The sequence below is a fragment of the Tenrec ecaudatus genome, chromosome 13 (assembly GCF_050624435.1).
Source record: "Tenrec ecaudatus isolate mTenEca1 chromosome 13, mTenEca1.hap1, whole genome shotgun sequence".
NCBI classification, from domain to species: Eukaryota; Metazoa; Chordata; class Mammalia; order Afrosoricida; family Tenrecidae; genus Tenrec; species Tenrec ecaudatus.
The window spans coordinates 77,459,848-77,485,441 of NC_134542.1; the positions used below are offsets into that span (position 1 = coordinate 77,459,848).

Sequence of the window (25,594 nt, forward strand, 5' to 3'; positions counted from 1 at the left end):
GAGCCGCTCTGGATTAAGCAGCGGAACAAGGAGAGGACCAGAAAGGGATGGGGCTCTGCCGTGGTCGTCTGTGAAGACTGCAGACCCAAGGGAGCCAAGCATGTTAACTACTCACTCGATGGAGGCCTATTTTCCAATTGACTCTATTTCGTTTTCTCTCTTTTAATTATGAAAAAAATTCATCTTAATTTGCAGAACTATAAAAACCAAAAGCCAGACCCACTGCCATCAATTGATTCCAACTCATAGTCACCCTATAGGACAAAGTAGAACTGCCCATGTAGGTTTCCAAGGCTGTAGATCTCTATGGGAGCAGGCAGCCTCATCTTTCTCCCATTGAGCATCCGCTGGGTTTGAACCACTGACTTTGTCGTTAGCAGCCCGACACAACCTACTATGCTATGATAGTCACATTTAAATGAACAGAACTGCTCTCGTGACAGATAGGATACAGAGCTGTCATTAAAGGAAAAGTAAGTGGAAATAGTCACAAAACTTGGTGAGAACACAAGGACAGCTGCAGCAATCTCAGACAATAGTGCTTAGGTTTGCAAGTAGATGGGAACAACCTGGGTGTAGTGATTTGATGTGAGATCACGGATGTTTCCTAAGGTGGTACTTCGCATTACGTTGGTAAGCAGATGGCTTGTCACACCAGTGTCAACAACATAGGGAACCCTTCTTTGTGGTAAATCCTACAAATGTCTTAGTAGGTTCTTCAAATCTTTGACATCACTGTTGAATTTGATGCTCAGGAGGCAACCCCAGGAAATTCCCACCCAGGGAAATTTTACATTTAGGGCCCCCCAAAATGAACATACGATCTTTATGCTTCTCTCCATCTTCAGGTAGATGAAGAGGACTCCTTTCCCTTTCTAGTTGTTCTGCTCCAAGACTTTCCTGGATTTTGCCTTGAGGATTTTTTCTTCTCTATTTTTTTTAACTTACAGTCTCTCTCTCTCTCTCTCTCTCTCTCTCTCTCTCTCTCTCTCTCTCTCTCTCTCTCTCTCTCTCTCTCTCTCTTCCCCTTTCTCATTCAGCTCAGTGAAGATGTAAGCTAAGAAAGTCTGCAGGGCAGCTAGTTTTACCTGTAGTGCACTGCTATGGTGCTTAGCCTAGTTTCCTTCCACCTCTGGTTAAACCAGCCAGTTCATAACTGTCACTTCCTTCATGGCATCTTCAAATGCTGGCAAAGTAGCACCTGCTAGAGTATCTTCTTTTCACAGAATCTTTACTTCGGCTTCACTCACATTCTGGATAACTGTGCTGCTCTAGCCTCCAGCTGTGAACTTGGCCTCACTGAGGAAAAAGGCAGTTTCTCTCAACACTTTACCCAACAACATTTGAGTCTCTCCGATTTTTCTTTTTTTAGGATCTGTTGAAATCAAATAGTCAAAGCATCAGGTCTTTTCCTCAGTCGGTCTTAGACTGACTGTGCTCCTTCCAATAGAGCCTCCACAATGGTTTGCGTTTTCTCAAAGGAAAGAGCTCCATTTCAACCTTGCCCTCTATTCTGACAATGACTGCCAGCTGGGCTGCCAGGCTGCCCCAGCCATGGTCCTTCCTCCTACCTGAATCAGCTGATTGTGTCACCCGACCTTTCCAGTTGCTGAGAGGCAACAGAACGCCTCCACACTTTGCTTTGTGACATCAGTTCCTTTCTCCTTGGCAGACTTGCAGCAAACTCTCCGTGTCCTTTGTTCCTGCCCCTTCTACTTCTGAGCTTTATTTGAGAGGACAGGCTGTCCTTCTGGCCTCATGGGGGTTTAGCTCCAGATTTGAAGGGGTCTGAGGCCACAGTCAGGAGTCCTGGGAGTGTGGTGGTTTAAGCAGGGGCCTGTGAGCGGTGAGGTGGATGGTTTGGCTCCACTACCATTCCATGGGAGAAAGATAAGGCAGTCTGTTGTGGTGACGCTGGACAGCCTTGGAGGAAATCTGGGTGCAGTTCTGTTCCGTCCCTTAAAGGGTTGCTGTGAGTCCGAATGGACTTGACGTGTGTGAGTGAGTGGAGGGGACACAGTCCTGGGGAACAGCGACATCAATTGGCATTGCAGGGCACACAGACGGTAGTCTACTTTGATGAGCGTGACAAGGATGCTGAAAGCTAGCAAGTGGCCACCTCAACTGCAGTTAGGGGTCTCTGCCTAAGTGGGGTAAAGAAGGTGGAAGAACACTACAACTGAAGGGAGCAATTAGTCCAAAGGATTAATGAGCCATGTGAATTAGAGTCTCCACTATGTAGAGACCACAAGAACTAGATAGTACTCAGCTACCAATGTCAACCATTTTGCTTGGGACCACGCAGAGTCCTGGACAGAGCGGGAGACAAAAATAGAGCAAAATTAAGGATCATAAAAAAAATGGCTTCTGTTTCCTGAAGCCACCCACGTGTGGCCGTTCTGTTTCAGCTGCATTAGAGACTAAGACAGCTGCCAGGTTTCAGGGGATCCATTCCTGATATCCTGTGGGCTGGCATAATGTCAGCCTCATGATCCAGAAAGATGCGTATCTCTTGCCCACGGGGAAGTGCAATGTAAGTGCTCTCCATTTGGTGGAGTCCTATGAGTGCTGACAATCTGATATCTTTCACAGATATGCAGGCCCCTGTAGTCAAAAAGTAGACACCGCCTTTCGACTCAACTGGGCTACGTACCTTGCAAGCACAGAAAACATTATAGTGGCTAGTGTTGATGGTAGAGGAAGTTGTTACCAAGGAGATAATATCATGCACGCAATAAACAGAAGACTGGGAACATTTGAAGTGGAAGATCAAATTGAAGCAGCCAGGTGAGTTATGAGGAGATGAATTCAAAGGTGGTTGGATTTTTTTTCCAATTTATATTTTAACATTATAAACTATATACAATTTACATTGTCCTCGGATAAATTTATAACCTTTCATCTTTGGGGTGAGTTTTTAGTGAATGTTATTTTGATATAAATCTATATGATTGCAGATTTATGGAAAGTTAAAAAAAATCATTTCCCAAATCCCTCTCTGTGGGAGTCTAGAAAAGTAGTTACTATGCTCTCCTATGAACTAAGAACAGAGACGCTGAATCCATCTAACACATGTGGATGAACCGGAAGATAAACGTACCCCCGGGCAAGGAGCTAGACAAACCAGCCAGCCCGTCCTTCTCGTTAAGGCTGAGTAGGAGAGGGATAGCTTTGGAGTCCAAGAGGTGGCTTATCCAGCCTGGGAAAGATCACGCGGGAACTCCATCACCACCTCTCAAAAGGACAGGACTTCATGGAGCATGAATGACATCTGATCTTATGCTTCCCAGTTATGGGAGTATACATAGATGTGATTGAGCTTAAGAGAGATTTTTATTACGAATGCGGTTGTCATGTAATGAGCTTATACTGGGATATGTTTCACCTGCCTTCTGCTCAAAGCTGCCCAGCAACCCATGGAAGTGTCATAGCAGCTGGTGGAGAGGAGGTGTCCTACCTCCAGGTTTCAGTGCAAACTGAAGGTTCTTTGGGTAGGTGACCTGCCCAGGGAGACAGGATTTGGACCCAATGCTCACAGTCCATGGCATTTGACTGGTAAATGGAATCTAATCTTGGAGGTTACACAATATATGGAAAAGAGTAAGTGGGGAGGTTAACAATAATGTTGTTAAATGACATGTAGAAATGTTTATAAGCAATTAAATGACTAGGAAAATATCTTTGAGAAAACGGGCAACAAAGAGAAGACCGATCATTTCTTGCGTATCCCTGAATGGATGAAAGTCTCATAACAAAGTTAATAATTACCTATTTTCCTTAGTAATTAAAAAGAGGAAGAGAGTTAGATTGAAGAGAGGATAAATTTGTTGAAGAATGTCATGTGATACTATAAACAAGAAGGTTCGCCAATCCGGACCGTGATGGGAGAAATGGGTTATGGTTACAAGGCCTCTGGAATCTGACTAACTCAATCCCCCAAACCAGATAATTCCGAAGCCTAATATACAGCTCTGGTTAAAAGGATAGGGAGGTGTCGTATATTTACAAAAGGGAATACTATTTCAGCAATAAAAAAGAGCTATGCACAACCACATGGATGGATCCTATCCGAAGACTTTTGAGGGAAAGAGGCTGGAAACAAAAGTGTACATTTTGCAAGATTAAAAAAAAGATGATCTAATCAGAATAGAAGGGACTTCTGATAAATACCAGAATGATTAGTGATTATTTGTCTACCCTCGTATACACTCACACACACACACACACACACACACACACACTCACACACACACAAATTCAGGCAAATACTTATGGACGCCAATAAAAGAAAACGATGGTTTTTATTCATTTACAAAGAGGCACTGCCTGGGAGGCCTCTGGGGTGGCAGGAATGCACGCAATCGTGACTCAGGTTTCAAAGATGTGCCCGTGCGAGAGGCATCCAATTGTACCCTGAGGACTTGGTATGCATTTGTGTACTTACAGTATTCCCTAGTTTGTAGACGTTTACATTGAGATGATTATTTAGAAAACGACTTACTTTAAATTTTTTCTATGGTATTGCTTATCTCTGAGCAGGCAAAAAACACAGATAGATGATCAATTGACAACACAAAGATTTTCAAAGTCACATATTAGTTAGTGCAAAACACAGCAACAACTCTTCCATACTCCACAACACATCAAAATGAAGTCTCATTTGCTAGAATAAAAAAAAAGTTCCTAAGGTGTGTGTGTGTATGTATGTAGATAGATAGATAGATAGATAGATAGATAGATAGATAGATAGATAGATAGATATAGATATTAACCTTAGAATAAGACTATTTCCTAGGATATATATATATTTGGGTAGCCTGTCTCTGACAAAACATTTATCATTTCAACTAGTTTTAGATGCACAATTCAGTGAACAATTTGCCTTTTGATATAAGGTTACAAATAGTTGTACGAAAACATTTTGCTCATTTCTTTACAGGGATTTCATTATGAACACAGTTTAGCAGCAGCTAAGACATTCCTTAATCCATCAAAGAACAAATTGCTTTGTGTTGAGTGGTGCAGAGCTAACTAATCAACACAAAGCGTAGAGTGCTTTATTTGGAGAAGGGTGGTTAAGTTCTCAGGTAGGCTGCCCGGAGACATTCTAAGCCCTACCCAGATGGTTTCCATGCTCCTGTATTTCTCCATAGCAGGGGCAGCCTCTCTTGAACTGAAAAACATCTGGAGAGATTTAAATTTAATTACATAAAGAAAAGTGCATCTGGGCTGCAAATTTTTATATAAAGCTGTGAAGAAGAAAAAAAAACAAACCTGCCAGCACTTGTTTTTTGTGAATCGTATCCACAGAGACACATAGGCAGAGACAAAATTCTTATGGATGCCCAACAAGAGTAAACCTTGTTCATCTAGACCTTAGGTTAACATGAAAGAGAGAGTGACATTGTAGACGTTGATCTCAGGTGTTGATTTGATTGTTGGCAGGGATTAGTCTTCCTTTAAAATAGAATGAAGTCAAGGACAAATGATAGGACTTCGTATTCGTGCAGTTATCTTACCTTTCCATACTAATTCATGAACTTCCTCCATGTCTTGTAGACAATTCTCAAAAGTGGGATTTGTGGATGAGAAACGGATGGCAATTTGGGGCTGGGTGAGTAGTGGCTTGGCTGATGAATCTGTATGGGTTCCTTAATGAATACAATGGCGAGCTGGATGATTTGTCTTTTGTAGGTGCGCATTTGGAGATGAACATTGTGTTTATCATTTGTCAGCGAAGATCCCCTTCCCAAAGAGGAGACCTTGAGACAGTGCTTCTGTAGACTCCATTGAGATAGGCCCCTCCCCTTTTGTTCACTAGGATGGGGGTGGGGGGAGCTGTTTCTGCTTGAGTCACTCGGGAAAGATTCAACATTCGTGTGCTTTCTTTCTTTAAACGCATACACACCCTGTTGCCACGATCAGCAACATGTTCATGCATTTCCTCCTGCCTTTAGTATTAAAGCAGACCAGGCCACTAAAGTGTAGTCTTTAGATAACAGCCAATTAAGGCCAATTTAAGACTGGTCTAGCAGGCGTTCTTTTTCTAAAGAGCCACAGTATATAAAGATGTGAGAAATATGGAAACTGCGACTTGCTCACCATATGTCCTTATTCCCTTACCTCCACAAAAATAACTGTTTCTGTTCCTTAGTCATATGGAGGGTATGTAACCTCCATGGTCCTGGGGTCCGGAAGTGGCGTGTTCAAGTGTGGAATTGCAGTGGCGCCTGTGTCACGCTGGGAGTACTATGGTATGTAATGCGATCACGCTACCTGGATCATGAGTGGTGGCCTTAAAATTCTAGTGACAAAATGATTCCCCTTTGAGTTGCAGGGTGCCTGTAGTGAATAAGATGATTCATCTTATAAGTACTTTATGGGTATCCATTCTCAGACGGTCTCCTTCATATGGTGACTGTGATAGACTGTGTGATATTAATTATATAAGTTCTCTACATATGGAGTTATTTGTGACTCGATTCTGTTTTTATAAATTTCAAAATAGCCTCTCATGTTCCATCTCTGCAGATAAAACCCGCGTTTTCTTTATTCTAATCTGAATGCTGAGCTTCCCCCATGAGCGTCATTTGAGAAAGTATGTATCTCTTTCCCCTCCGGTAGAGGTCCGAGGTCCCAGTAGCAGGGCTCTGGATGGAGGAGTCCCTGCATGGGCGCTGCTGCTGCTCAGTAGGTTGGCGTCCATCCAGAGGCCCCCCAGAAGTGATCTAACGGCCCCAAAGTAGCTACTGAAAGCCCTCTGGAGCACAGCTCCACTCTGATACACACACATGGGGGGCCAAGAGCCAGGACTCTGTGTGTGTGTGTGTGGTGGGGGGGGGGATGGAAAGAGGAAAGTAAGTGCAGGGGGATTCTAGGTCCAAAAGAGTTTGTTTTTTTCTCCTACCTCAAAGGAGCTAACAGCCACTTTAGCAGTCTCTTCTGCGTTAAGAAAACATCAGTCTTGAAGGCATCAAACATGCAAATGAGTATCAGGTTTTATCCCCCAGGGAAGGAGCCCTGGTGGCAAAGTGGTTATGCATTGGGCTGTAACCGACAAGGTCAGCAGTTCCAAACCGCCAGCTGCTTCTCTGGAGAAAGACAGGGCTGTGTCTACTCCTGTTAAAAGAATTAAAGTGTAGGAAACGCACAGGGGGCAATTCTATCCTGTCCTCTAGGGTCCCTATGAAGGGACATCAACGTGCTGGCTGTGAGTTTGTCTTGCTTTTTTTGATTAACAAGTGACTAGTATCTAAGACTAGATAGATAGCAAAGAGATGATTATTCCCCTACCCTCTTTGGATCCCTTCTCATGTCCCTTATATCTTATAAGGATGAATGGTATTCTTGGAATGCAAGTGCTCCTTAAATTCTTTATATCCTAATCCTCATCAGAGAAGCCTGGCATTGCTAACCTGGAACCGGTAGTTCAAACCCACTGGCTGTTCTCTGAGAGAAGACGTGTAGCTAGGAAACCATGTGTAGAGTTGCTCTGAGTTGGAATTGAGTCTATGGCAGTGGGCTTGGGAGTGTGCTAATACTATGGCGATCTTTGGTTTGCAAATCTGTCCCAGCCCAAAGAAGACACTGTCAAACAACCCAGACAAACCACAAACACCAACAACCATAAAAAAATACTGTCACTATTCTGATAAGAAATGAGAGGGAATCGTTAAGATCTGATCCACACACAAGGATTTTTGTGTGTGGGTGTGCATATATTTTTCTGCTTGATAGTTATTCTATTAGTTGGCTTGTTTTTGGAGACCTCTGGTGGTCAATAAAATAATAGAAACACTGTAAGTTCAAAAACAGAATAAGAGAATCGCATTTAATATATTCGGATCACTTAAAATAGAGGAGCTTTCCTAGGGTTCGTATACGTGTGTACGTTTCAACAATTTACTCTAAAGAAGACCACAAACAGTACTCAGCGCACAAGTCTAAAAGTTGGCAACTGCCTTTTATTGTTGTCTTCAATTTCCGAAGTCATACCCGTGTAAATCTGCTAGCGTAATTAAGAAAGGGGTCCTCTGGTCTATGTAAGTAGAGCTCTTGACAAGTAGATCTGAAATATGCACCTGTTTGGGGAAAGTTGAATTTTATCATTAAAAGCCATTTTTTCCTAGCAAATGCATTTGATATTAATACTTGAAAGTTAAGGCTGAAAAAATGAGTACTTTATGCAGATCTGATATTATAAATCTTAGTGCCTTCTGCATATATAGTACTATATGTAATTTATTTTAATAAAAAGAATAAAATAATGTTCTTGTTCCTGGGGAAATATTTTTTATTTTCATCGAAATTATATGGGGAATATATATGGAACAACCAATACTTATGTTAATGTAGTCTTTTATTCTATAAAGCTAGTCATCTAAAAAGAGTTAGAATATTGTTTGTGATTGAGGCTAAGATTAAATTTAAAACATGATTGAAATCATGGTACCATTAGAGTGAAATTTCAGCCATTGACCTACATAGCACAGTGGCAACATATCATTCTTATGCTCACTAATTTCTAATGATCTAGTCCTCTAATAGGGCACCTTTTAAAGTAGCTAACTAACTGGAGACACTGTGTGGGAAGGGTGCTCGGTCTGCCTCACGCACAGCAGGGTGAAATGCAAAGGGAGTGCAACAGGGCAGCAAGGGGAGCAAAGTAACAGAGTCCCTGGGAATCCTGAAAATAGGCTTCTGACTCGGGGATGGGAGTTGGCAACTCATCAGACTTGATGGGAAAACATACATAAGGGTCAGCGGGAAAAAAAAAGGGGGGGGGGCGGTCGGCGGACAGACCTAGAACTAAAAATAAATAAATAAAGTAGTTAACTAGGATTTTTAAAGCAATATTGAAATTCAATTGCAATAACCGTTTTAATGATGTTTAAAAGCACACGCAACACAAACACAATTTAATTATTTTTAAATATAGTAAAAAGTATGATTATCCAAATATAACCAAACCAGTTTTTCAGCCTATGTCACCATATAAAAGATTTTAAAAGGGTATGTCATTTTAGTAGACAGGTGTTAATATAAACTGTTTCACAATACTCAACCATTATGACACCAAAATTTGGGTCCCTCCACAAAAATGAGAGAGATAAACAAAAGTTGCATTAAGATGGAGTGGTTGAGCTGACATATGGTATACATCAAACACATGATAACAGAATTCTTCCATTATATTAAATTACAATCTGCCAATCATGTAAAATATTATTTAGGTAAGTAAATAATAACTGGGCAGCATTTGAGTTTTCCAGAAATAAAAGAAATAGAAACTCATATTTATATTCAGGAGGTAACAAAACCAAGATAATTGAGGCATTTGGTGTTTTGCAAATTAGAATAAAAAAGTGCCTCACTGAGAGTGAGTGTTCGGGTTGGGTTTCAGTGTGATTCAGGTGCAGGCTTGCAGAACGGATGATGAAGGTTTACATCTAACCTTTTGTGCACATCTCACTTTAACTCACGCATTTCCCTACCCTCCACCTACCTTCACTGAGCCCACGGGGCGAGTGAATATTCTTCTACACAGGATCCGGTAATAATATAAATCCTCACAGCACTTCCCATTTGGTTTTCTGCAAGTCAAGTAAGATTAATCTCGATGGACTCCTGAGCATAACACTATATACTTATACAGGAGACAAGACAAAAAATAAAACTAACCAAAAAAAATTTTATGTATGATTTTTTCCCCCCTCTTTCCTTTTCATCTCAGACTCGGTGTACACAGAACGTTACATGGGCCTCCCAACTCCAGAAGACAACCTTGACCGTTACAGGGTAAGAAGAGATGAGGATCTGTACTCATTTTATGACATAGCTCTAAGTGACTTGTGAACATGTGTAAATATATTTATTCTGGAATAGAGATATTTTTTCCAACAAAATTTTTTGTTTAATAGTAATAACACAGGTGGTCTACAGATACTCCATTGGCTTCTCCTGCATAATTACATAATTACAGTCTTTCTCATATGTTATATAGGTCACAATATGCATTCATTTGAAAATACAAAGCAACACTAGCTAATCACTTTAATTATGCAAATTTCAGTTCAGCAAACAACATGCCAAATTCAACATATCCTTTAGAAGACTATCTAAACTTCTAGCTATAGATTAAAAATTCTCATATTATCATAACTAAGATGTATGTACAAGATTATAATTGCCTTACTCATAGCCACATATACATATGTATAATTTTTGTACACAAGATTGGAATAAGTCAGGTAAGGGGGGTATGTACATTTGTGTAGCACCCTAAGAAACCTATGTACCAAATAACTGCACAGCATCTGACAGGATGATTTCCTAATGGGAAAATCAGTGGGTGATGGCATGAGAAAGAAGGTGTGGGTAGAATTGTCACTGGCGATCACCAAGTGCTTGCTGGTGCCACATGGATGCCGCTGGAAGTGTTGATGTGGGAATTGGGACCCTTCTAGCATTCGGAATATTTCAAAACGCCTCGCCTGGTTCTCCTATTTTGTTCTTATGTCCTTTTCCTAATTCTAGTTTTCATGTTGGAGCTCTGGTGCTGTACGGCGTGACTTGTTGAGATGCTACCTGCATACCCATCAGTCGCTCCTCCAGAGAAAGGCTGTGCTTTCTGTCCCAGAAAGTGTTACGGGCTCAGAAACTCACAGGTCGCTTCTGCCCTGCCCCACAGGGTTGCTATGAGTCAGAATTGACTCAGTGGCAGTGCTCTATCCTTCTTACTAGTTTGAGAGATAAGAAACCCCCTGAAGTGTATAGATACCAAAGTAAATTCTCTCAGATGGTTACAACCCCCAAAAGGTCATTAAATTCTGTATAAAACAATGAATTACACAGAGAAGCAGCAAGCATTGTCTAAGGACACACTTTCTGCCATAGCTATGACACGACATTGGCACCTAACTTTCATATTAATACATTGCTCTGAGTGGTATTTATACATTTTTGCCAAATGTCATCATCTTTACTGTGGACTTTGATTTGTGTGATTCAAATGCAGTAAAACACAAATTGAACGTCTAGTTTGGCAGCATTAGTACATAGATAGTTTTAATTTTACCTGCTACTTCTAGCTTGAATTTATCAAGGCTTACTCGTGTGTGTGTGTGTGTGTGTGATGTGTTATGGCTTTTGTTTGTGTCTTTGTGTGTTTATCTCATTTTTAGTCAAGATAGAAAAGCAATAATCTGTAAATCAAGATGCTCAAATCATCTTGTCCTATAAAGAAGTCTTTTAGTTAGTCAATAGGCTGTAGTAGACATCCTTTCTTCAAACCACTCTTGTCAGATGCACTGCCCTTTTTTAGAAAAATAAACTAAATGGTCTCTCCTCTTCTTTCTACGAGTCCTAGTGGGTTCCATGTGGGGCTGCCAACCACAAGTTCAGCAGTTCAAGCACACCAGTCTCTCCTTTTGGAGATAGATGAGGCTGTCTGCTCCCATAAAGGGTTATAGCTTCGATAACCCAAAGGGGGCAGTTCTGTTATGTTCCACAGGGTTGCTATGAGTTGGAAGTAACTTGATGGTAGTGGGTTGGGTTGGGTTTGAGGCTTGTCTTTCTACAACCCAATCAATCACACACACACCCAGAATCTTTTAATGGTCATTCATCTATTCTCAACTAAATTAAGCCTTCATTCATTAACCCGGTATTCCATACTTTGCTCGTGACCATTCAGTTTACTTGGAATGCACACTTTTTTTTGAGTGTTTCTGGGTTTTTCCTTTGCTTACACTGTTCCTTCTGCTGGGATGTCACTTCTCTTCCATCCCCACCTGTTAATGAAACATATACCACTTTCCCAAGGGAGAAAGGGCAGCAGGACCTTTTGAAGCCCGCAACATCTTCTTTCTGTCACTTCTCATTCTATTTTGGATTAAGGATAATTTTTTATGGATATCTCTTCTTCATTCATTTGCATAAGCATGCATCCTTGTTAAAAAACAGTGTCTCCCCCTGTATTAAGACATTCTTTATAACAAAGCATTATGCCTAACGGATGTTCTTTTGACTCCATGCCCACATCAAAGGTTGAAACTGCGAGTGTACCCCTTTATCAAAATGACTTTGTACCCCATTGAAAATAGCTACAACCTAACTTCCATAGTGCTCTTTCCTTTGTGTCTTTTAAATTTTAGAAATTTTAAAAATATATTTTATTTTTAATTATTTATTTTTAAAGCATTTTATTGGGGGCTACATCCATACACCAATTGTATCCGGCATATTAGTATATTAGTATGTCTGTTCCATCAGTCTTTTCTGGACATGTACTTTCCTTTGAGGATTAAGGATAATTTTATATTTGTTTTTGCCATGGCAGTACCGGTAATCACTCAAGGGCTCCTCAACATGGAGCATAAACCCTCAAATCTTTCCTAGTTTAATTTGAAAAACACTCAGAAAAGAAACCTTGTTGTAAAAGTTGCGTGGTTCCCTTCCCTTCTCCCATTTGGGGCCGCTAATCACAAGGTCAGGGGTTCAAACCCACCGGCAGCTCTGCAGGAGAAAAACGAGGCTCTCTGCTCAGCTTTGGAAACCAGTAAGAGGCAGTTCTACTCTGTCCTGTAGGGTCACTGAGTTGGAATCAACTTAATTTGGCAGGGAGTTTTCTCGTTTTTTTACAACTTACATTTTCTTCTCTTTTTTAAAAAATAATTTTATTGGGGGCTCATACAACTCTTTTCACAATCCACACATACATCAATTCTGTAAAACACATTTGTACATTCATTACCCTCATCAATCTCAAAACATTTGCTCTCCATGTAAGCCCCTGACATCAGCTCCTCATTTTCCCCCTCCTTCCCCTCTCCCCCTCCCTCATGAACCCTTGATAATTTATAAATTATTATTTTGTCATATCTTTAACTGTCCAATGTCTCTTCACCCACTTTTCTGTTGTCCGTCCCCCAGGGAGGAGGTTATATGTAGATCTCTGTAATTGGTTCCTCCCGGGGAGGGGGGGGGGCAGCATTTAGGAACTAGAGGAAAGTTGTATGTTTCACCATTGCTACATCGCACCCTGAGTGGCTCATCTCCTCCCCACGACCCTTCCTTAAAGGGATGTCCAGTTGCCTACAGATGGGCTTTGTGTCCCCACTCCGCAGTTCCCCTCATTCATCATGATATGACTTTTTTGTTCTTTGATGCCCGATACCTCATCCCTTTGACACCTCATGGTCACATAGGCTGGTGTGCTTCTTCCACATGGGCTTTGTTGCTTCCAAGCTAGATGGCCACTTGTTTACCTTCAAGTCTTTAAGACCCTCGATGCTCTATCTTTTGATAGCTAGGCTCCATCAGCTTTCTTCACCCCATTTGCTTATGCACCTGCTTTGTCTTCAGCGATTGTGTCAGGAAGATGAGCATCATGTAATGCCAGTTTAATAGAACAAAGTATTCTTGCATTGACGGAATACTTGAGTAGAGGCCCAATGTCCATTTTCTTGTGAATGAACTGACCGCCTTTCTCCCATCTCTCCTGTGGGTAAGCTCTCTTATCTGAGCTGCTGCAGGTCTTTCTTAGATACCCCCAAGTCCTGCAAGCTCCTGAAACTGTAGAGATGAACTTACCAGGAGCCTCACCCTAGAGCCCTAACTCTAGAACACAGCACGTGATGAGTCAACAGTTCCCTTTAAAAATCCCGTTCTCAGCTTTAGAAGTACATGGTCAAGTATCAATCTTGATGTCTAAGGAAGCCCTTGGCATCTCTCCTACTTGACTTTCCTTGATACAGATTAGATAACAGGGTGGGTGCTTCTTCCTTAAGAAGTCTCTTCCCGATTTAGGATGAAGCAGTATATTCCGCCATGTCAACCTGCCTCATTTCCTATCTTTCCTATAGGGTTCTCCTTCCCACACGAGTCCCCTCTTCCCTAACCCCACCCCGCCACCACCGCGGTGGCCATTTTCATCTTTCCCCTTAGGTGTTCTCCGCGTGAGGTAGTCATGTAAATAGAAGTCACTTCCTACTGCCAATGGCAACACATGCACACTGGGTGCACAAAGTCACGCTTGCGCTTCACTGCACAGATGGCACGAGAGGACTGTTGGATCCTTCCACGCCAGGAGTCGCATTTTCTTGGCACAAAACTCACTGCTGGCAATGGACACATTAAAACTGCCAGTACCAGGGAGCGAAAGGTTCCCAATGTGTTACTCAGAGGAATTATTTAGGAGGGTGATCACTAAGGTGGGCAGGAGAGAGTGAGGGAGTGCGGTCCCTGACTTGTCTCCACCTTGGGAAGTTGCTTCCTTGACTGCAGAGAAAGGAATCCAGGGGCCTATTTTTGACGCCCAGCATGCTTCAGGAGAAAGCCGCCCTCCTTTGTTTTTCAAAGGAGCCTGTGCTTTTGTCTCTGGCAAGAATGCATTCAGGATTCTATTTTCCTCCCAGGCCCCAGCTGCCCCTGGGACCCCATCTTTGCCCTTTTTTCCCAGGTTGTTTTTCCTCCTCTCTCTCTCTCTCTCTCTCTCTCTCTCTCTCTCTCTCTCTCTCTCTCTCTCTCTCTCTCTCTCTCTCCTTCCTTCTTTGGAAAGACAAAGACGACAGCTCTCACCACCCCATGCATTTCTCTGTGTCAGGAGGAAATGATCAACATTTCATGGAGCTGGTTGATTTCCTTCTAGTCACTCAGGAAAAGGATGGCCTTGATCTTGGGCTATGTTCTCAGCAGATACCCCTTCCCGCTGAAGAACCGGCCATGCAGCAGCCAGAACGGTGGCCTCTGGAGAAGACTGTAGCTCTTAATAAAACTCAGAGGAGGAAAGGGATCCCTTCCTAGGTCATTATTGAGCTGAATTTGAATGCAAGGATGGAAACATCACCAAGAGAAGCATATCTCGGGGAATGAAGTTCCCGTTTGCCATCTAGGAAAGTGGTTGCCTTCTCAGGGGAAATAGGCAGGGTGCCCTGGTGGAAGCACCTCACCTGGGTGCTCTCTTTGCTCGCTCACATCTGTGGGACTGCGTCCGAGTGCTGGGGTGTGCCGTACAGACAAGGGAATCCTGGTGGTAAGGCTTAGACTCGATCCAGTGACAAACACAATGAGTCCCTAAGAGTTTCTTTTTGTCAAGTAGCACAGGGAGAGCACTTTCTTTCTTTTTAAAATAGTTTTATTAGGGGCTCATACAACTCTTATCACAATCCATACATACATCAATTGTGTAAAGCACACTTGTATATTCATTGCCCTCATGATTCTCAAAACATCCTCTCTCCACCCAAGCCCCTGGCATCAGCTCATTTTTCCCCTCCCTCCCTGCCCCCTCTTCCCTCATGAACCCTTGATAATTTATAAATTATTATCTTGTCATATCTTGCCCTGTCCGATGTCTCCCTTCACCCATTTTTCTGCTGTCCGTCCCCCAGGGAGGAGGTCACATGTAGATCATTGTAATTGGTTCCCTCTTTCCAACCCACTCTCCTCTACCCTCCCAGTACCGCCACTCACACCACTGGTCCTGAAGGGATCATCACCCTGGATACCCTGTGTTTCCAGTTCCTATCTGTACTAGTGTGCATCCTCTGGTCTAGCCTGATTTGTAAAGTAGCGAGAGCCCTTTCATGGAAATTGGGAATGCAGAGTGGAAGGAAGTGGCTCATTTCCCTCAAACTCGAAGGAGCCAGCCACAGAAGCCCTATTGTGGGCGGCCAAAGTGGAGGATTGACACACCAGGACGATTGGGCCATGTGGCTCTGTCTTTTTCTGTGGTGAGTTCTGGGCCCATCACAGATAGAAATGGTGTCAGAACTTGAGCAAAGTAAACATGTCGTCAGTGAGACAACCCTTGTCCCAAGCAGAAATAAGCAATTGCAATTGTTGCCCCACTTGAGGAGTGGGCTTTGGGTTAATGTGGATGGGTTGGCAGTCAAACTTGGATTGGTTTGGAAAAAAAAAAATTGGGGAATGATAGACTTTTTTCCAGTTACTCATTCAAGACACCTAGTATTTTGGTTTGATTTTGCTTTGCTTTGCTTTGATATATACGCACATGACTTTGGGAGAGAAACAAAAAAGAATTAGTAAGAAACAAAAACATAAAAACACAAGCTAGACTAAGAGAAGGCACTCAAAATGCATGGACGAGACTGGTGGTCACGTCTACATTGCCTCACGAACTCTATCGCTTGGAGGCACGTGCGGCGGGGAAGAGTGGCTGCGAAGGTTGGGCCTTTCCCTGACTTCTGTTCTTCTGCAACCAACATGGGTCCAGCTTCAGGCATGCACTCTTCGGGTTTCCTTGTAAGGACGGCGCTGAAGGGAAGTCCTTTGGTTTAGAAAACTAATTGCGGGCGATTGCAGCTGACGGTGTGAAATAAAATGTGCACGAGCTGCCGAACAGGAAACAAACAGAAAATAAAATACATAAACGCTTCCAAATGGTGTGTGAAGGACAACAAACCCTGGGCAGCGCCCATCGACTACGTGCTGCTACAGGCCAGATGCTGTTCTAAGCTCCTCACCGAGCTCTGAGACGAATGCTCCCATTGACATCATCCTACTGACCCGGAGGCTCAGGCACACAATGTTATGTAGCCTGGAGCTGTTGCGAAGTGCCAAAGGGAGGGAGTACTTCTTTGAAGCCACTAGAGAAAGCTAAAGGGAGCGAGGGCAGGGCAGAGCCAAGCTGCCCTCAGCTGCTTGCTTAGAGGACGAAGGGCAGAAGAGCACAGTGGGCGAATGAGTAGCAGATAGACAGTAGGTAGCACTGGCTTTCTGGGGATTCAAGAAGTTCCATAAACCAAGGGATAACCCAGAATAAGGGCTGGGCAAAGAGCGGGCCAAATGGTGGCCAGTAAGATTGGCTTTGAGCTTGGGGAGAGAAGGGATTTGGGAATACACCAAGAAAGAAGGGAATGATCAAGGGCAGGAGAAATAGGACCCAAGTCCTGAGCTGTATTGCCAAGAGAGGAGGGCAGCGTGGAACACACAGAAGGGACTGATTTAACTTGTAGAGGAGATTTATTTTGCATTTTGCTCAAAATTTGATAGGCTTTTGGCAAGTGTATGAAACAGTCATAGATTTGGCAGTCTTCTGCTAGCAGATTTGAAATGTTCAATCCTTAAGAACTGCTGCATCGTTAGGTTATGCAAAACAGGGTGCAATTTTGTAAATATGCCATCTTGTACTGATTTGACATTTGTTCCATTATCCCAGAATATGCCAAAGGGAGAGAGACCTTCAGATGCAAGCCAAACCTTAACTTGTTTGTTGAGTGCTGATAAAATGTTGACTGCTGTGTGATCTTTAAAGAAGCCAGTGAGGCTTAGTGAGGCCCGAAGCAGAGCCCCCTGTCCGGGGTGGCTGGGAGCTTTTACCTTGGCGTCTCCCATGGATGCAGTTGTTTGATAGACGTAAACAAGTGAAATATCCGATATCGTGGGTTGATGTCATTTCTTTTCCTCAACATTTTCTGAGGCGTGCATTGTGGCACTAATGGTGTTTCCCAAAATGGCATGATGCAGTTTGGGAGGCTTTGGTTGCCAGGGGAAGAGGCAGAGAGCAAGCAAGGTGACCCTCCTCTGGAGAAGCTCACCGCAGCACAGTGTCTGTGTGCGCTTTCTACCAGAGCCTAGAAATAGCGCTGGGTGGGTTAGCTGTGAGGCCAAGGGGTCAGGACAATATTATGAGACAGTACACAACCTTGGGAGTTAGACCAATATTCAGATTTCATTTCTACCACTTATTAGCAGTATAATCTTGGCCTTAGGATCTCTGGACCTCAATTTCCTCATCTGGGCAATGGGAGTAGCCAGACCCACCTTGTGGAACCATTGAAAGGATTAAATCACGCACACACACACACACACACACACCCGCCCTAAAGTAAGCTTTCAAAACACGGCAGTTGCCGTCTTGATTACCCTCCTGGTAACTCGATGGCCCAAGGGGGCAGCTGAAGGATTGTTAGACTGTCTCTCTGTCATGGGACTACCCTGTTCCCTCGGCTCCCTCTTTTATTTCAAAAATACAAAGATTTATTTGTTGGAAGGTAACTGAGGAACCAGCATGCTCCAACAAGCAGTTACAGATGGTTCTTCTTGGGGCTTGAATGAAAAGAAACTTCTTGCAGAGATGCTGTGGAATCGGCACTGCCACTGGACCAATCCTTCCCACTTCCCCTTGCCAGGCTGTTGCTGGCAGCAGGGTTCCCCCGGAAGTTTCTAGCCTCAAGAGCGCGCCAACTGCACCACCCATTTATCACTCGGAGCTTCCTTTTTAGTAGTTGGGTGATAGACTATTCGGCTTCTAAGATAATCATCCATTTCCTTTTATATTTCTGCTTCCATCGGTAGACAAAGGGGGGATTATTCGATGGGGGCGAGTAAAATGAGCACATGTCAAGGTTTTCTGGTTGCAAATGATCGGTAAGTCCAGGCCTGCAGGTCCTGCGCTGGCATCGGTGGTGCAGCTCCCAGGTCAAAGCATTCGGAGTGCGGTCAAGAGTGTGGACTCAGGAGACAGGAGGCACATCCTCCTTGGGAAGGATCAGCAGTCCCAGAGGCAAGGTCACACAGCAGCCTCGTTCTGGGGGAGAAAACGCCTCCCCTGCAGCCTGTGAAGTGCCTTTATCCCTTTGGGGTGCTTGCCTCCCCTTCCCCAGAGGTCCCTCGAAGGCTCCTCCCTCGGAGCTGGGGAAGCGTGCATTCGAAACGGCCACTTCTCTATGTAGCCTCTGCAAAGGAAGCTTTTGTTTTATTTTTCTCTTGCTGCATTAAAGTATTTGTCTTTCTTTCTTTGTAGTGTAATATTGTTAATGTAAAACAATTTGCATCGTGACACTTTTATCACAGTTTTCGTCTTTTTCTCAGTATGTTGCATTTCTCACCATGTCTAGTTCATCACAGCTACAGTGTGTACATCACAACATTTATCTTAGGCTCGGGGTTTTACTTGTTTATAAAAATTGTCTTCTTTCAGCCTGTATTCACTCCATTTAAGAAAAAAAAAAAGGCAGCCAGAAACTGTTTTGGTCCAAACTCCAGTAGTTATCCCATTTCCTTGCTAACTGTCCTGTGAATTCATATGTCTCCTAACGATGACACTCTCTCTGTCTCAATGGCATTTCTCGGTTTCATGGTTTGGGGAGGTCTTAGGAGCAGTGTGTGCTCTCCAAGCTGCTACGCTAAGGAGGGCCAGGCATTGAGATGGGGGAGGCCCATGGGTGTCGATTTGGGTCAGGTCTGGGTGCTGAAGTCGTCTGTTTCTCACGAGCACAGAGTGAGGTTGAAGTTGGGGAGGATCAAGGTGAGAGGACACAGCAGTACAACCATGGTAACTTCAAGCAGGATTAACAGGCAGGATGAGGGCCTGAGATTGAGAATCATAATGCGAACTCCTTAAAGCTGAGATTCCAGCCTCAGCTCTCCTTGTGCACAGCTGTGGGTGCCTCAAACCAGCGACTTTGGGAAATGGGCTTTTACCCTTGATCCTCTGAGTGGCAAAAAAAGAAGAGAGAAACCATGCTCAGCGTTCCCTTGCTGCATTGAGCCATACGAGTCTATCAGCTGCACAATCAGAAACAAGCGCCTCCCACATCTCACCTGGCTGCGCGGACCGATCTCTCCTCTGTCTCGTGTAGTCGGGGGAAAGCCCAGGGTCTCAGGAGCCAGCGTGTACCTGGTGGATCTGCGTGTGCTTCACATCGCAGCATGGCTAATTACCATTCTATGTCAGACTGTTCCTTCACTGCAAGATCTCGTCATGAGCAGCTGGGAGTTTACGTAGAGACCCCGAGCAGAATGGGCGTTCAACAGAGCTTTCTCTAGTCAGAGTACAAGACCAGCAATGACACTCCCACCGATGTCGTCTGCTGCCAGTGACTCACCTTCTAAAGCTCGATGGCTCTGCTTGTAGAACAGGAACGGCACATCCCTATCTCACAGGGATGTTGGGAGGATGAACTGTCATCTGTCACAGTGCTTGGCACAGCGTGTGCGCACTCTCAACGCCAGCTGTTCTTTATTAACAGCATTGTGGATGCGTCCAGAGTGGGAAGGGCGGCGCTCAGTCAGTTCCCAACGAGAATATTTTATTCCACCTCTCCCAGATATTCCCACTTGCCCAGATATTCCCAGATATTCCCACTTGCCCAGATATTCCCAGATATTCCCACTTGCCCTTGCAAAATGAGGACTGGCTATTGAGGGCAGCCCAGAATAAGTGGTTAGTAATTTTTCCCATGTATTCATTGCACTGACATACATTTAGCACTGTCATCGATGCTAAGAGGGCACAATGAGAAATGAGCAAAATCCCTTGTCCACGGTGTTTAAGGGGCACACAGAACTAGATATCCTTGCACATGATTTCAAAATGAAATGGGATAGATGGATTTGTATGTGAACAGACTTACCAGGGTCTTAAGACTAAATAAGTGTGAGGCTTTAGAAGAAGCCAAAGTGTGTATTGTGGACGTCATGAGTAACCTCTCAATCTGCGTCAGAAATGCAATAGAGGCTGAACAAGTGAGAATCCACCAGTCCGTGAGTGGGAGGGTACTTGCCCGAAGTTTTTCAGGACCAGGGAAGCTTGGAAGTCTCAAGCAGGTCAGCAAACACCTTGAGTGACTTAAGCCTGAAAGCGCTAGACAGAACGCCATTGGATCCAGAGACATTGTCATAGTACTTTCACGCCAGTGTCACCAATTTCTACCTCAATGAATGAATGAATGAAAGCCATGCTGTTTCTTGATTCAAATTTCTGCGAGTTATTCTATTGCCTTTTTTGTGTGTGCAGAAAACAAAGCTTAGAAAGCAGCATGTGCCTCCCCACCCCCCCATGTAGCTCACTGATACAGATGCTCGGACTAAAAGAGAAGCAGGTCCCCCGCTGCCTAAACCCCATTCCCTTCCTGCCAGGCCACCGGGCTCCCATCAAACCGCTTAAGCTGGAATACAGATATAAGCATATCTGTGCAATGTGAACACCGGCTCTCATCCCATTGACTTTGAGTCACCAAGATGCTTCCAGACTAAGCTAACAGATTGAAAGCCCATTGAGAGGTTCAGGAGGATGTACAGACAGACCCATCCCCTCCCAGGGGCACTATGGCATCTATGAAGCGTTATCTACCTTCATCCCAACTTTGTAAATATGGCCAAATTAAGATCAAATGGCCAGAGCTACTCTTGCAAGGGCTTAAAAAAAAACAAAAAACCCCAAACTCTAAATCCTCAGATGTGCATTCCAGAAGCCTTACCTGACTCAGGCAGTCTTCAACAAGCTGACCTCACTTTCATTTATTTATTTTTTTAAATTCTATTTCTCAGGCTGCTTTTGGGACTAACTTGCTTGATCCAATAGCAGCATGTTCCTCATCGCAGAGTAAAGCAGACAGCAGCACCCACTGCTATTCTAAGGCCACCCTTGATCTTTTCACCCCTCTCCCCTCCCATATGTTCCATTTGCCGAGGTTTGAAACATCTGTTCCCAAAGAGGTAATATGTTGCTCTTCATTCCAAGCCTAGCATGTAGACCAAAGTTCATATGACATATTGCACAGTATGTTTTGCTGCAAATGCTATGTCGAGGCTTTGGAAATGTAGCATGTAGAGCATCACGTGATGCATGGTTGCCATGGTGATACACTTTTTGGCTGAACTACAACAGAAGCCCATGGAACATACATTGCTAATATGAGATTCTGCCCTGTGCTAATGCCTAGGACACAGCCCATCTGGGATCGCGGACTCCAGGGGCTTTGCGTGCAGCCCCGGGAACGTGTGCCCACTTCCTGCATGCACAGGGAAGCTGAGGCAGCTCCCTCCCAGCCCTGTCTCCCCACACGGGGCATGTTCTGCATTCTGCCATGCATGGAGACAGCATTTGCTTGAATATCGGTTTGCTATATTTTGTATCAAAGGGGGCCCCAGCTGAAAACATTTTATTTTGTAAACTGAAGTGAAAAATCAGTTTATGGCAGATCCTTCTTTGAATAATGACATTCTCTCCCCCCCCCCCCAATTCCAGAATTCAACAGTCATGAGCAGAGCTGAAAATTTTAAGCAAGTTGAGTACCTCCTTATTCATGGAACAGCAGATGGTGAGTTTCAGTTAATTAGACTTTTTAGTATCACAGACAGGTTTGCAATTTCACTACTGACAAAACAAAAGCATGAGGGGCAAGACTGTTACATTTACTTCAATAAAACAGTGTTGATTTCCACAACTCACTTGTCTTGGACTAAATGGGATGCTGAGTCCTAGAACTTCAGACTGTCCCTTCCTTCTTGTGCGGCCCCCACCCCTTGCTATCAGGAAACCAGAGCAGCTGTTAGCTACTTGATGTCTCCCTTCTCTCCCCACAGATAACGTTCACTTTCAGCAGTCAGCTCAGATCTCCAAAGCGCTGGTGGATGCTGGAGTGGATTTCCAGGCAATGGTACAGCACACGTTTGTGCAAGGGGAGGGAAGCTGCTGGTGGGGCTCTGGTTACCTATCTCTGGACTACAGCTCACAGATGTCCAGCAGAAGCAGGGGAGGAATGAAAAGGGTTGTTGTTGTTGTTGTTGTTTTTTAATGTTTCCAATGTGAATTCAGTGAACTGATGCCTGTGAACCCTTCACAGAGCAGTGTTCTAGAAAGCTAGAGAGTTTGGGGTTGCGAAGTATCCTTCTGGATATCCCAGAAGTGTACACACACTGCTCCCCTGTCCATGAGATTCTTCAGGCTCCCCTTCCCCAGGTGTGATTCAAAAGGAATCACTGATGCCGTCAACGTGTGGCAGAGTAACTCTAAAGTGAAACCCGCATGATAACAGCCCAGCTCAAAGATGAAAACCCATTTCTGTCTGGGATCTCTATATTGCCGCTCCACCAACAGTGGGGTATTAATAATCAGCACACTTCAGCTTTTACAATTTCCATGTTATCTTGTGTTGGATAGCCACAGGCAGCAGACAACTAGACTTGTTTTAAAAAATCAGAAATGGCGAGAGCTGCTGCTGCCTATACAGAGGATATTTCTGGGTTTTAAGGTAAACCCATTTTCTGCAATAGTTTTTCTGGTTAAGAAGAAAACATGTGTGTGTGTGTGTGTGTGTGTGTGTGAGAGAGAGAGAGAGAGAGAGAGAGAGAGAGAGAGAGAGAGAGAGAGAGAGAGAGAGAGAGAGAGAGAGAGGAACTAAATATTTTTGTGCAAAACGCATCTGTTTTAGGCAGCAAAGCGTGCTTTTCTCTGGTCTCTTCTCGCATCCATACTTTGCTCTGAGCTCAGCTGAGATGCTGCCCGCTGCGGAGCAATAGTTTGGACACTAAGGAAATGGACACACATCCTTTGGGACAGGTCTTTAAGCACAGTTTAAGGTTTATTTTTTTCTTATAAAGTTAGGATTTTCACTATTCAAAGAATGATAGCTCATGATGCAGATTTTAACAACTCCCTGATATAATGCGTGTTTGTGATTTTTGACTTGTTTAATAGAGCAATGAGTTGTTACATTTTTGCCTCAAGTCTTAAGCTCTTTCTATATACATGTCAGGCCTACAGATTTTTCAAATACACCAGTGAGAAAAATCTGATGGGTTTACAAATAATACGCTTGACTTTTGACTTCACTTCCATTACACATGTGGGTCTCCTGCTGAAAAATAGATATTTCCAACTCCTGAGGGATCTATATTGGAAAAAAAATTGCTTGTAAAAATCCTCATTTATTTCAATATAGCTTATCCAACTACAGAGTAAGAGAAATTTGACACTTGATAACACTTCATCATAAACAGGTAGGCTCAGTGGACCGAGCCTTGTCTTCTAAGCAAGGTGTGGCTTTAAGAGTCCTGTGAGTGATGGAAACCCAAGCTCACTGCTCTCCTGTTGATTCCGAAATGAACTTGGGTGTGTGTGTTCCTTACAGTGTGCATGTCGTTAAAAGCACCGTGTAGTAAAAGAAAAAAAAATCGAGTTTTCTCTCGGCACCTTCAAGGGCAGACATTTGGAGACCAAAACAAGCCCAGGAAGAATTCTGGGGAAAATTAGTAATTGGTAGCTTTTTTTGATCAAGCTTATGTTTATAAACTGTTTCACAAATTTAAAAAGCCTGCTTTATATCGGCACACTCAAAAGGGCTCATGAGAATTGATGGGGGTTGGGGGTGGGGGTGGGGAAGAGCTGGGTTCCTAACGCTGGCCCCTTTTTCTTCCTCTCCCCAGTGGTACACGGATGAAGACCATGGAATAGCAAGCAGCTCAGCCCACCAACATATATATACCCACATGAGCCACTTCCTAAAACAATGTTTCTCCCTTCCTTAGCACCTTGCCATAGCGGGCCATTTAAAGCTGATCAGCCACTTTTGTTTCCATTATCTCAAACCTGTACTGTCAAGATCTTATGGAAAATATACTCAGCTCAAGAAATTTAAGATGACCCCCCCTCCCAGTTGTAAGGCTATATAGCCCTAAGTAAAGCTTGCTGACTTTGCAGCAGATTATTATTTTATACCCCTTCCTAAAAAAAGTGTGAAATGATTCAGCCCAGTTTTGTTTATCATCTTAAATCATTTCCATGTCAGCTGCTGAAATAAGAGAAAATATGATTTTTTTAAAATGGGCATTTTGCATAGGTTCCTGGACAGAGTTTCTCTTTTTCTAACTGGACTAGCTGAGATCCTCCTCCTCTTGAAAGGGCTGTCAAGATGTGGGCAGTGCTGTCCCCAGGGCAGAGGCAAGAACAATAGAGGGTGGCAGAGAAGACAGCCTGGGAACCCAACACCGGGCACGCTAACCCCACCAGGCTGCTGTCAGCTCCCTCAGAGAAGAGCTGCTCACAGCCAGACGGGCACAGTTTTCTGAGAACGATGATTCAAACCGTCTCAGGAAATCATAGATGCAAAGCAGCGACTTCTGAGTAAAACCACAGCCGTTGACTCGATTCCAGAGAAATGCAAGAGAAACTGCCAGCCAAGCAAGGGCCCCAGGTGCCAGTTATGGCTACAGGTGCTACGAAAACACAGCCAGGGGCATGGAAAGCCTGTGTCTCAAAAGACAAGACTGATGTTTCAGAGTGGAAGAAAGAGGCAACTTGGAACTGGATGTGAACACATCAGCTTGCCCTGTTGAAAGAGGAAAATATTTTGTCTCACAAATCCTAACTTGAAAGAGTCCTTGGATCGAGTTTTTGTTCTTTTCTTTTTTTGAAAACCTCAATTAAAAAAAATATATATATTTTAATTTCTGTGGAATGAGATGCATTGCGATCTGCAGTCCATGCTACGGCATTTCCCCGGGCCAAGGGTTGTGTCCTCATTCTTTCTTTCCCGAGGTACTAAGTGGAGTATGCCTTGAATCAGACCTAAACCACACTGACATATGGATGTGTTTCTCCAGAAAGGCTCTTGTTTATTTTCTTAGTTATCCCAGGCTACCTTGAAAACGTGCAAAGATTTCCATTTTTGTAAAAAATCTGATACATAAAAATGTGCTAAATTAAGCAGCCCATAATGGTTTTGTCTACCGCATGCGCGCTATCTGTCACTGTGCATACACATACCTTTGGACACATTGGCTTGAAGTTCTCTCAGTCCTTGAGATAATGTTGTTGTGGTTTGGTTGTGGCTGTGGCTGTGAG

The 25,594-nt window shown here is 43.6% G+C and overlaps 1 protein-coding gene across 1 annotated transcript in view; it reads left to right on the plus strand.

The window, feature by feature from the left end:
* Positions 1-25,086, plus strand: part of DPP4 (dipeptidyl peptidase 4) — a 101,899-nt gene extending 76,813 nt beyond the window's left edge. Inside the window, exons 21-27 of the mRNA XM_075529134.1 lie at positions 2,593-2,787; positions 5,560-5,614; positions 6,155-6,254; positions 9,734-9,798; positions 21,998-22,070; positions 22,336-22,409; positions 24,178-25,086. Coding sequence (XP_075385249.1) covers positions 2,593-2,787; positions 5,560-5,614; positions 6,155-6,254; positions 9,734-9,798; positions 21,998-22,070; positions 22,336-22,409; positions 24,178-24,279 — 664 coding nt within the window. The 3' untranslated portion in view covers positions 24,280-25,086. The remainder of the gene's footprint in view (positions 1-2,592; positions 2,788-5,559; positions 5,615-6,154; positions 6,255-9,733; positions 9,799-21,997; positions 22,071-22,335; positions 22,410-24,177) is intronic.
* Positions 25,087-25,594: the final 508 nt, after the last annotated feature.